We start from the raw sequence: 13,529 nt of genomic DNA on the forward strand, positions 1-13,529 counted from the left end.
GATTGCCACGCCTCAGCTGTTCAGAAATGCAATGTGCAAAGCGTGTGCATGAAGCGAACCGGTTATTACACCGGTTGAAACCCACCACTGACCCAGATGAGCATAGATTAATTCCACGATTAACATCAGACCAACAATCAAGAGCCTGTAGTACAGTGGTACAGTGAACTAAAGCACTGTTATTAACATCTGCTGCTTGCAATTACTGCAAGTTCAAATCTCACCAGGCTCAAGGTTGACTCAGCCTTCCATCCTTTCAAAGGTAGGTGAAATGAGGACCCAGATTGTGGGGGCAATAAGCTGACTTTGTATAAATATACAAAAGTACGAAGGCTATTGCTTAACGCATTGTAAGCGCCCTGAGTCTCCGGAGAAGGGCGGCATATAAATTAAAGCAAAAAAAAAAAGAAGTAAACAAGGAACTGCCAAACAAGCTAACAGTAAACAGCCCAACCAAACACCGTCTAAGACCACCCTCACCAACACTGACAGGGCAAGTCACTAAAACCGTGATGGTGAACCTATAGCACATGTGCCACAGGTGGTATGCGGAGCCATATCTGTGGGCACATGAACATTGCCGTAGCTCAGTTCTAGCAAGCATATGCGCACCAGCCAACTGATTTTCGGGTCTTCCAGGCACACTGGAAGTCAGGAAATGGGCCGTTTCCAATCTCTGGAGGGCCTCCAGGGGCGTGGGGAAGGTCTTTTTCACCCTCCCCAGACTCCAAGAAAGTCTCTGGAGCCTGGGGAGGGTGAAAAACGGGCCTTCTGGGAGTTGCAAAACAGGCCATTTCCGGCCTCTGGAGGACCTCCGGGAGGGTGAGGAAGGCCGTTTTCGCCCTCCCCAGGCTCCAAAAAAAACTCTGGAGCCTGGGGAGGGTGAAAAACAGGCCTACCAGTCCCACTGGTAACCTTTTTGCTGTCGCGTACCAAAAGTGGGGGGAGCACGGGGGGTCATGCGTGCATGCGTGGGGAGCAGGAAGGCATTGAATTATGGGTGTGGGCATGCGGATGCGCGACCACCCAGCACTCCCCCCGCTTTTGGCACACAATGGCAAAAAGGTTAGCCATCACTGCACTAGAACATAAACTGAGAGCAAACTCCTTACTAGCACTAATGAAGTTACCTAATTTGGTTAATGAAATTTGCTAGAAAACAAGAAAACTCAAAGAACACCCAGGACCCCTCACATATTTATTTTACAAACAGTGCCCTTGGATTTAAAGAACTATTCTCCAGGTATTGCCTTATAGTCAAATATATCAGGAGTATGGCTTAAATTAACCGAGGTCATTATTATGTTAATTATGTTACTTAACAAATCTATTAAAATAATACCTTCTGAAACTTGTTTGTTGACAATGTGTATAATTTAATTTTTTTTTTTTTAAAAAAAGAAGGAAAATATCATAAGTGTGCATGGTGGGACACATGGAAAATGTACTTAGCTTTTTCATATTTTATTGCTATGGTTGCTGTTGTAAACCACACCCTGATGTTAAAGATCAGGGGTTGTCATTGCAGAAAGTTAATGTTTGATTAAACATAAAAATATCCAGTTTGTCTGAGAAACTACCAGGATAATTGAGAGGTGAAGTCAAGCAGGTGTTATTTTAAAACAATTTGAAATTTTTATACCCCAGGTAAGACATAATCTTTTTACCAACTTTCATAGATTTTACATAGTACCTGATACCGGTTTGATTGTTCTGTCAGCCTGACATGTAAATTATGCCACTTCTCCAGTGTATATTGTTGTCAAGTGCATTTTGCTAGGTATTTGTTTTACTTTTGATTGACTTAGCTGAGATCATGTTCCTTTTTAATGTATGAGTTAAATTTCATATTGCTACTAGTAGGACAGTGGTAGGTTGATTGGAAAACTTGACAATAAATGAAGATCAGTATAAAGCATAAAGGTGGGGTGGATTGAATGTAAGTACCTTCTCTCTCCCATGTTGGAAAGGCAGTTTCATAAAATTAACAGTGAGCAGCTATAGTGGCACTTGTGATAACGCCATTATACGGTATGCGGTAGTTCCCGCCCTTTCCACCATTTTGGATTACTTTGCCTTTTCCAGAAATATTTCTCTGTTTCTGCTCCCTCTCCTTTCTTATTTTTTTTTCTTATTTGTCTCAAACAGAATCATCCCTTACCTTCCATTAGATTTTGTATCCATGTTATATCTTTAGAGGAAGGACAAACTATTGTTTGGGTCCAAAATTCTCTTTGAGTCTCTTGAACAAGAAGAATTCTCAGGTATACGACACTTTCTTCGTCACACAAACGGAAACTTTGGGTCTAACCAGGTTGTTTGCTCAGGGTTGTGTAAAGCAAAAGGGTTTCCTTTTCTCTTTTAGTAATAACCTTATGGTATTTTCAAATGTCTTCTCAATTCCTTTTTGTTGTCTGTGTTTATTTCAAAATAAAAATCCCATGCTGAAAAGCAAAACAAATCAAAAGAGAGACAAATTCCTGTAAAGGTTTCCTGCCTAGCAAAGAAACCAGGGTGGTACAATTGAAAGCAGAAGTGAATAAAATACTTGCTGGAATCAGATTTTAACACAGTTTTGAATCGTTGCTCAGAAATTTGTTTCAACTATTAACAGGAATCTAAAGGGGAAGCCTCATCAAGATGTTTAAGCCAAATGGACTTAATTTACTGTGTCTCCTTAGTCTTCATCAGGTAAGTGGCAAAAAGCTTTCATTTCCCTTTAATAGACCTGATTCTGTATGTACTGGAAAACAGTTGTTTTATATCGGCAATTATTGAGACAGGGAAAATAGTACATTGCTTGCTTTTAAAAAGAATGTTCATAATTTGATTATGGCAGACAAATTATTCAGTTTCCCCCAATCGCAACTGGTGATACTGTCTCTTGTTGACCTTACCAATCTGTGGAAATCTCTTATAATTTTTTGGTTTTATTTGTGTGGGTATATTAATTGCAATTTTGTTTCTGTTTTTTTGATCCATGTACAGTAGCTCAGAACTCTATCTCTTGTTAGGATTTACCATACATTCTCTAATGTGTAAAATTCTATTTCCCTTGTTATAGTGTATAAATAGCAGCATATACAAGTTGAATAATGGCAATAACTTAAAAGGCATATTAAATTTCAAACATTCTGCATTCAAATTTTGAATGTTGTTTTCATTTACTTCCAATTTTCATTTATTGTGTGTGGGTTTCAGTTTTCTTAAAACAGGTGGGAGATAGATGTGTTTAGACCAAGGGTCTCCAATTGTGGCAACTTTAAGCCTAGCGGACTTCAACTCCCAGAATTCCCCAGCCAACAAAGCAGACTGAAATCTTGGGAGTTGAAGTCTGCCAGGCTTAAAGTTGCCATGGTTGGAAACCCCTGATTTAGACTGTGTCTAAATTGCAGGTACCACTTATGGCTTTGGAAGCATTACCTATGTTTGTCCCTTTTTAATGGAATCCAACTTTTTATCTGAAGGGCTGCCCAGTTCATGTCTGCTTTTAAAATAAAGAACCACAAAAAAGGAGAGCAGAAGATATATCATTGACCTTCAAAAACTGGAAAGCAGGCAGGGCAAACAGAGGTCAACTGCTCACAGACTGTCCATTATGCTGAGAGGCATGACACATTTGTACTTAAATTATATTAATTTAAAATGTATATCTTTTTAGAAGTTGGGAACATTCCAAGACAACCATCCCAAGTGGCTCCTACTAATCAGAGTAATTAAGCCACTCTAATGAATGGGCAACTGGGTTGGGGATGATAGTTTGCTACTTTGGAATGTATCACTTAACAGATCTTGTGAATCTTAGGAATACAAATAAGAATCCCCAAACTTTTGGGGATGGATGAGTAACCTTGGAGGACAGGGAACATATTATGGGGACTTTTGCAAAATGGTTGTCATGGAATAGATTTGGAAGGTGGAGTCAATGAAAAATTCCTTTTATTAGAAGACAACTGGTGGGGATAGTTCTCACCATCAACTTGAATATTTCCTTTTTTTTCCTGGAGAAGTAGTAACTGAGACAAATCATTGGACTCTACTCCCCCCCAATTTAAATTTTCTAAAAAAAATCTATGGAGTTCATGTGGGGCCCAGATACAGTATTGGAAATAAAAATCATCCTATGGCCTATCATTTTGCTTTTTGACTATGCCAATTTCTAATGAAAAGTCAAAGAACTGGATTTTGTTTTAAGTCTGGTGAGACAGGGAGTTTGGTATGCACGCTAGGAGTCTCTATTGTCACACTGATAGACATCGGATCAGGTTAAACACCCATTTAATTTCTTTTGAAATGTTTGTATCTGTAACGGCACCTGTATGCTTGTAGTGTCATCCAGCAAGTCCAGCAGGAGAGGCATGTTGTGGGTCCTGTCAGCCAGGGGGTTTTGTCAGATGGGAGGAAAGACTTTTCTGCTGTGGCTGCCACCCTGTGGAACATCAATATCATGAGGCTGGCCTGGCCCCCGACCCTATTTTGGCCTTTGGAAAGGCTCTTAAAACATGTTCTCTCAACTAGCTTGGAAACTCAATCTAGAGTGAAGTGTATTAGAGGGCCATATAATAATTAATTCGATGCACTCTTTTGTATGTTTTTCTTGTCATTTTTTTGTTTTTGTTTTGTTTTTTAATATTTAAATTAGTGGTTTTTGCTTTTAAAGTACTTTGATGGGTTTACTATATATGCCATCAGAATCACTATGTGAGATGGGCAGCTCTATAAATATGATAGATTAAACGAACAAACAAATCAAGTTCTCTCTTAGGAATAGGAAATTAGAGGAAACATTTAGGTTCCATTTATTCTGTTAGTTTTAGTAGCAGTCATCAGGGACAGAAGCCTGACATGTTTAACTTCTTGAAGATTTAGTGATTTTTGCAATAGGTCAAGCTTTCAGAATGCCTGGGTAAAGCACAGAGAGTTAAATTGGACAGGTTAGCCTGTCTAAGAAAGCAGGATGAGTTCTGTTTCTTCTCTACTTGGTAGGAGTCCTGATTCTTATTTCTGAGACTCCCAGCCCTTTGAAAGTAACAAAATGCTCTGCCCCCAAAGTTACTTAGGTATCATTGTGTACATGTTACTATGGTTGAAATTTGAAGGAAGCCAAAATAGTATTTTCTGCATGTCAAGTGGAAAATATCAGGAACAGATTTGAAGATTCTCAATGTTTGCAGATATATATATGTAAACAATTAGAGAAAGAGAAGGAATGGTTGCAAGAACAGAAAATAATAGAGGTATACTGTTGACATAAATTAGCTTCAATTTTTTTCCCCGCTTATCATCTCATTCTTCTTAAGAATAAATGGGTTACTATTTGTTAAACCTCTCTGGGTTTTGCATAACATTGTTGACCCCAAAACAGAATAGCATGAGAGACATGTATACCGTACTATCAAAAAAAGGCTTGTGTTTTCTGTTTCCACAGAAATCTATTATAACTGCAAGAAGGATGGGTAGTATATACTATGCTTTGAGTGGGGGTTCCACATAAACCAATGGTATTGCTTAAAGCATCTATATATATATATATCAATCAAATCAATTTTGTGGTAAGCAAGTGCAAAATGCAGGTATAAGAAGCAGTAAGCCAAAGAAGTTAGGAACAAAACATAAAAAGGGAAACAAAGTTAAATCTAACATATCTTATCAACACCATTCAGTATACTTCTATATTGTACATTTCCATCTTTGCAAATAATTTTTGTTTCCATACATCTGTACATTTCCATACATTTCTTCATACATTGCCCTAAACCCCCAAAAGAAAGAGGTGAGATATTTATAGAACAAAAGGTGTATAATTCTATAATACCATGAATTAATGAGGATAAAATCATATAATAAATATATGTAGGAATAGCAAACTCCATCCATTCCCTGCTTTTTGGTCTTCTCCTTCTACTTGGATCAATTTATTAAAGCTTACTGTTCCTTCCCCCCATTTCAACATATGTTTTTTATAATAGTGACTCTTTTGAATTCAATCTATATTCATTCAGTACCCATCCTATCTCTTCTTGTTTCACCATATCCATCTTTTAGGAGGTTGGTATGGCAAGAGAAATTTATTTCAGGCATTGTCTTTTTCTCAATAAATAAATATGAACTCCCTAATTTGCACACAGCAGGACAACTTCAGCCTACAGAATTAAAAAAAAAACCTGGAGCCTTGATTCAGAAGGCAAAAAGCTCTAATAATAGAAAGTTGAATCTAGAAAAGTAAACATTTTTTGCCTTTAACCTTTTGGAAGATCATAGCAAGTTCTCAAAGAGCCCTAAGGTTTTGTGGCATACAATTTAAAAACCCTGACAAAAGCATAGTCAACCTGTCCCCCCCCACCCGATGATAAAGATTATGCACAGATTATTCCTGTATTTTATAGATGAAGATTACTTTCAATTTTGTAATACTGAGCTTTTGCCTTGGACACATGATATTAATGTCTGTGTCATGATGGCTAATTTCACTCTAACATCAGATACTAGATAGGAATTGGTGTTATAGTTCAAGTACTTTGAATCAAAAGTGCGACAGATGTTCAAACCCTTCTTTGCAGAGCTCTTGTGCAGCGAGTTTTCAATAAATTGAACACAGGAAGAAACCAGAAGGAACAACCTTTTATTATTCCTATGTTACATTATGATTCATATTTTATAGCTCACATAAAACTATTCTAACAGACTAGGAAGGGTCAACACGATATATAATTTAATCTTTGATCTTCGCAATACGTTGAAGACTTTGATCTTTCTAAATGAATTATATGTCGCCATAAAGTACAACAAAGGGTTTTTTTTCTTCCTGCAGTACAGCTTTCAGCTACTCATTTCTTGTGTGTAAACTGGGTAAAAATGAAACTACTTTAAGAATTCTGGATTTCAGCTCCTTTTTTTCACTTTTTCCTTGTGCCTGGAGATTTCTTGGAGCCTTGATTAGAAAATTCCAGATTTTTTTCATCCCTCTTGGATTGGTTAGCAAAAAGAAAATACCACCATTTTATCATTTTTCCTATTAGGGCTAGAAGAGGAAAGTGCCAGAGCACTTTTGAATTCCACATGGTTAAAAGAAACACTGTTTATCAGATAACATTTTTTTAATGTTAGTTTTTACCTTTCCACTGATCAACTTGTAATAAACAAACATACAAACAAAGTAAGTAAGTACATAAGTAAGGCTGGGGGGAGGCAATGACCACTGACCAGACAGGAAACAGGGAGAAAACAGAACTGCTTCATTCATTTTTTGCATCTGTCTTTACATAAAAAGAAAAAAAAACAGTCCAACCTATCAAATAAAATACTGTAAAATGCAGATTAGGAATGCAAGTCAAAATAAGCAAGAAAATAGTAAGAGAACCCTATTCAATCTAGAGTTCAAATCACCAAGACCAGATGGATTATATCCCAAGGTTCTTAAGAAACTGGCAGTCATGATCTCAGAACCACTGAACCATATCTTGGGGATCCTGGAACACTGGGAACTACCAGATGACCGGAAAAGGGCTACTGAGGTTTCCATCTTAAAAAAAAAAAAGGGGTGGGGAAATGGATCCAGGAAACTACAGGCCTATCAGAATGACATCAATACCTGGAAGATTCTGAAAAAGATAATCAAGCAACAAATTTGCGAACACCTAGAGGCAAACAAAGTCATAACCAGAAATCAACATGGGGTTATCAAAAACAGCTCATGCTAGAAAAATCTTATTGCATTCTTTTGACTATATGGCAAAATTAGTGGATTAGTGAAATGCTGTGGATATTTATTTATTTATTTATTTATTTATTTATTTATTTATTTATTTATTTATTAGATTTCTATACCGCCCTACTCCCGAAGGACTCAGGGCGGTGCACAGCCAAACAATAAAAACAACATACAATACAAAATTTAAAAAAATAGAATAAAATCAAATTAAATAATTTTGGCCCCGACAAATTTAAAACCCCAAACTTTTAAAACCAATTTAAAATTGAATATATAAATACTAAAAGATATTTAAAATTTTAAAAATCTTTTATAAAAGAGGGGGAAAATTAGGCCAGGCCGGCCTGGTGAAATAGTAAGGTCTTTAAGGCGCGGCGGAAGGTGCGCAGATCCGGGATCCTCCGTATCTCTGGGGGGAGCTCGTTCCAGATAGTAGGTATATAATTTACTTGGACTTTATCAAGGCATTTGATAAAGTAGACTACAACCTACTACTTGATAAGATAAAAATGGGGGTTATACAGAATCACCATTGGATGGATTTCTAGCTGGCTGACCAACCAAACTCAACATGTAGCTCTTAATGGAACTGCATCTATATGGAGGGAAATAGGAAGTGGGGTAACCCAAGGCTCTGTCTGAGTTGAGATCCTTTCTTCATGGAATCAAGCAATAGCTTGCTTCCAAAGCAGAATTAGAGAATCATTTCAAGGTACACTGAAATGTAACTGAAAATTGAAAACGTGGGGAATTGGAGTGTATAAGTAAAGGAGATGTCAGCTCTTTGAGGTAATCTAGATAGAAAACTAAAACCAAGAATACAAGAACTTCAATTCTGAGATGCTTTCTGTATCCTATTCCTCTTTTGGACTCAGACTTTATTTATTTATTTATTTATTTATTTATTTATTTATTTATTTATTTATTTATTTATTTATTTATTTCTCAAACATGTATAAGATAACAGATATAAGTATAAATATGATTATGAATACAGGAAATGGATACGAATAAATGGGGACAGAAGATGAGAAATATGTTTTTCTTTTCGTTAGATTCAGAGGAATGGAATGCTTTAAAACTGGTTATGAAAGGGAAGAAAAAAATGCAGACCATTGTCTCATTTCTTCCATACTAATAGACGTCCAGTAGGTGTTTAACACTTTCAGAGTCTACAATGTGGAAGCTTTCTGAATCATGGAATCACAGAAAATATAGATTGGCAGGACATTGGGGCCATTGAGTTTAACTGCAAGCTCTGTACAGGAATTCACTAAACCAGCGGGCCCCAACCCCTGGAATTGCTACCAGTCAGAAACTGGGCCATACAAGCAGCAGGCGAATGCCAATAGTTCCTTTTGCACATGCGCAGGATTAGGTTGCATATGGGAAACCATCTCCTCCCCTTCTGCCCCACCACACACCACTGCCACTGTTGGTCTGCGGAGCCAGAAGGATTGGAGGCCACTGCACTAAACCAAACCATAAGAGGCTGTCCACCTCCACTTGAAAAAGTCTATAGACAGACATTCCACTACTATTCTTGTCAGGCTCTCCCATTGCTCACAGCTCTTAACCAAGACATTCCTCCTAAGTGTTAGTCTGAATCTCCTGAATTTCAACCGTTTGGTCTTTGTCCTACTGTCGGTTTTAATAGAGAAGATGCCTCTCCCCTCTTGCGTGGGACAACATTGTAGATATTGGTAGTTATAATCTCATATCCGGATCCTTTAATCATTTATCATCCAGATAGCAGAAATCTTGTTCCAGCATTTCCAATGCCCCTTTCTAGGTGTGGTTCTCAGAATGGTATGCAATATAGTACTCCCTGTTCAAAGGGCAACTTTTTCTCATGTCTTCCACACTAGAGAAAAAAACTCTAGAAGAAGAAAGAAATGTATTGACAAAAGGTGCCATAATAAAGAGGGAAGTATTGTTTACATTAGTACAGCTAATGACTAAAGACATTAGTACAGCTAAAGTCTGTCTTAGTCATGGACTGGGGACAAATTGAAGGTGATGTCATGGGAGCAAAAGGGGAAAAAAAGATGTTGGCAGGACATGTCTGTGCTATAGGTAGGTTTAAGTAAGAAGAATCTCTAAATTATGGAATTTTAATCAGATTCAAACCCAGAATACTATATGGGAATAAAAACTGTGGATCAAGATTATGTACATATACAGTATATTTATAGGACTTATATGGCCACTAATCTCATACAATGACACTGGATGACAATGAGGGTGCTTACAGCAAGGTGGTAGAGGGTTTGGTGAACTGATGTAATAAAGATATCATTGTCGATTTCAGAAAAGGCCTGTGTATAATATATACCGCTGTGTATAAATGATTCACCTGTGGAGGTAGTTAGCAACATCAAATTTCTGGGTGTGCAGCTAATGAGTAGGCTGGCTTGGTCGCTCAACAGCGAGACATTGATGAAGCGGGCAGAGCAGTGCCTGCATTTTCTGTGTCGCATGAGAAAAGTACATCTTCCTCCCTCTGTCCTTACCACTTTCTATAGAGGGACGATCGAGAGCATCCTTTCATATTGCATTACTGCCTGGTTTGGAAACATTACTGCTTTGGACAGGAAGGCAGTGCAGAAAGTGGTGAGGATGGCAGAAAAGTTTATTGGTAGTTCACTTCCTTCTATCTAGTACATAGCATATAAGCGATGCTTGAGCAAGGTCCGGGGGATTGTCTGGGACGCTACTCATCCTCTTCATGACCTGTTTTCCTTGTTACCTTCTGGGAGGAGGTTTTGTGGTATCCAAAGCAGAACATCCAGATTCAGCCATAGTTTTGTTCCATACAGTATCAACCTTGTGAACTCTCAAGCTTCCTGTTTCCACTACATATTCAAGATGGACAGTGATTAATATTTATATGTTAGAGTATAGGTATATACAGTGGTGGGATTTAAATAATTTAAAAACTGGTTCTCTGGCTGGGTAGGTGTAGAAAAGGTGCAAAAAAGGGCTGAAAAGGGGCCCGGAAATGGTCCGAAAATGACCAAAAAATGAGCGGGGGCGGGGCCAGCCAGGGATGGAATTGGCCAGTTCACTGAACTGGGCAGAATTTTGACAACCGGTTTGCCTGAACCGATCCAAACCGGCTGAATCCACCTGTTTATATACATATGTATGTATATAGCATATCTATATGTGTGTTATGTATGTGTACACTTTTGAGAGCAGGCAACAGATTTTCATTTTTAATGTATGCCAGAGTGTCCATAGAAAAAAATGACAATAAAGATTACTTATCTAGGTGGTTTAAGGAATGCGGTGGCTCAGTGGCTAAGACACTGAGCTTGTCGATCGAAAGGTTGGCATGTAACGGGGCGAGCTCCCATTACTTGTCCCAGCTTCTGCCAACCTAGCAGTTTGAAAGAATGTAAAAAATGCAAGTAGAAAAATAGGGACCACCTTTGGTGGGAAGGTAACAGTGTTTCGTGCGCCTTTGGCATTTAGTTATGCCGGCTACATGACCACGGAGACGTCTTTGGACAGCACTGGCTCTTCGGCTTTGAAACAGAGAGGAGCACCGCCCCCTAGAGTCGGAAACGACTAGCACAAGTGCAAGGGGAATCCATATAACATAATTAAAACATACCAACATCTTCACTGTTCAACTGACCTGTCCCAACCCAAGGCTAGAGGAAAGAGCTAAGTCTTCATAGTTGTCTGTGGGTAACAGGGTAGGAATCTTCTGATCTTTAGTGGGAGGCTGTTCCAAAGGTCTGGCTCTGAGAAGACATGCCTCCAAGATCCCATCAAAACACAATAGGGAGGCGATCTGGGGAGTATGTACCCTATCTACCCTAGTTAGAAGAGCAGAGGCCTTCAGGAAGAGGCAATCCTGCAGGTAACCTGGCCCTTTCCCATGTAGCGCTTTAGAGTGATAACCAGCACATTGAATTATACCTGGAAAGCAGACACACATATATACACACACACTGATTTAGGCCTAAAGAAACCCCCTTATTCAACCCTCAATAATTTAAATACAGATGATCTATTTGCAGATAATGTACTCAAACATTATGAAACTATATTTTTGCAATTTCACTATTAATGCTTCAAAGTTAAAACCAAACTTACGTTTTGAATTTGGTTTTACCTCCTCAACTTTAGGAATTTGACTGAAAATATTTGAGACTTTCTTGATTATTTTGATTTTTAGAAACTTCTGCCAGGATTCATTGTGTTCAGTATAAATGTAAAACGCTAAACACTTTTGTCTGTTATCTAATAAATATTTTGGAAAGAAAATTTATTCCCCATTCTTAAGAATGTACTGCTATTCCCTCTATTATACTTTCAAAGAATGAACCTGCTTTGGCAACTACATCATACCTCCTTGTAATCAATTAATATGGAAAATATGAGTAAACTCTGTCATTTCTTGTCCTTGCAGGTTGCTTACCTTCTTGTAGATAACCTTCAATCAGCTGGACCTTTGGGGAACAAAGTTTTTTATCTTGAAGAGGGTAAAATGGGACCACAGTATTTGTACAGGGTAATGTCCACTGACTCTTCTCTTTCTTTGGAACAAATCTGAAAAATGACTGAAGGTGTATGAAGAGGAAATAAATGATGCTGCCCTTTTAAAACAGAATGAGGAGAACAAAAAGAAAGAAAGAAAGAAAGAAAAGGGGGGGGATTTGATTTACATAAGAAAAAATGGAATTCTGAGTTTCTTCTTTTTCTTCATACCAGTTTACATTTCAACCCCCTACCTCCAGTGTGAGGCTGACCGGTGAAACAGATTCCCTCATAGAAGTCACACCAAAAGATGGAGTCCTGATTGTCAAGGGGCCTCTAGACTGGGAATACAAAACACAATATAGATTACAGGTAAACCAAAAATGATGTTAAGTGTTCTGTTATTTTTCCCCAAAGGGTTGAGTGAAGGCTTCTAAGATGAAAACAATAATAATTAAAAACAAAACAAAACTGGTAAGTTTCTTTTAGTCCAATGTTTATGTTTCTATGGAAGAATGGATGGATTGATCATTTATTCTAGGTTTAATCTGGTATTCTAGGTTTAATCTGGTAATACAGGACATGATGAACATTAAAGTATTGAATTTTTTAAAAATAGTAAGAACTGAAAAATATAGCATAATATGCTGCAATTGGAAAGAGAAATACAATTAAAATTAAAGTTGCTATTCATGTATATGAATACATTTTAACATCTCAGAACCTAAATTTATCAAAGATCATAAACCATATAAAAATGCAAAGTAATACTACCCCTTTTAGAACCATTGCGTTCGTAGTAGGAGTGGGTATTAGTATAGGAAACTGACAATTTTAAAATCTTTTTTGGGCTTTCAGGCAGAGCATATAACAACGAAATAGTAATTATATTGTAAAAGATAAGTTGCAAACTATGGTCATCCTTGGGGTATTTTGAGGGTTTGGGGTACACTCCCCCCCAATAAAATAGGTATGTTCAGTGCTATTATTGCTACCTCTACTGGAAGTTTTTAAGAAGACGTTGAATAACCATTTGTCTGAAGTGGTGTAGGGTTTCCTGCCTAAGCAGGGAGTTGGACTAGGTCCCTTCCAACTCTGTTATTCTATTCTATTCTTATTCTATTACAGTGGATTAATCATGGGGCCAGACTGGTACTCGGTCCAAATCCATTCCTCTTCTTTTCCTCTTCTCATTTGTACAGGGAATGTAAGCTTGGCTTAACTAGTATACCAGTGTTTTCCTAGGTCAAAAAACTGCAATGTTGAACTGAAATGTAGGCATATTGTGCATTTTCAATGGGCTGGGAGTGGGAAGAGGATGATGATG

General features: G+C 37.8%; 1 protein-coding gene across 1 annotated transcript in view; it reads left to right on the forward strand.

The window, feature by feature from the left end:
* The first annotated feature begins 2,640 nt into the window (after positions 1-2,640).
* The window catches only part of CDH17 (cadherin 17), a 47,723-nt gene continuing 36,834 nt past the window's right edge, over positions 2,641-13,529 (forward strand). Inside the window, exons 1-3 of the mRNA XM_070942125.1 lie at positions 2,641-2,691; positions 12,135-12,236; positions 12,437-12,574. Of these exons, the coding sequence (XP_070798226.1) occupies positions 2,641-2,691; positions 12,135-12,236; positions 12,437-12,574 (291 nt within the window). The remainder of the gene's footprint in view (positions 2,692-12,134; positions 12,237-12,436; positions 12,575-13,529) is intronic.

Source organism: Pituophis catenifer, unplaced genomic scaffold, assembly GCF_029215685.1.
Source record: "Pituophis catenifer annectens isolate HBS135680 unplaced genomic scaffold, rPitCat1.0.hap2 SCAF_3, whole genome shotgun sequence".
Classification (NCBI taxonomy): Eukaryota; Metazoa; Chordata; class Lepidosauria; order Squamata; family Colubridae; genus Pituophis; species Pituophis catenifer.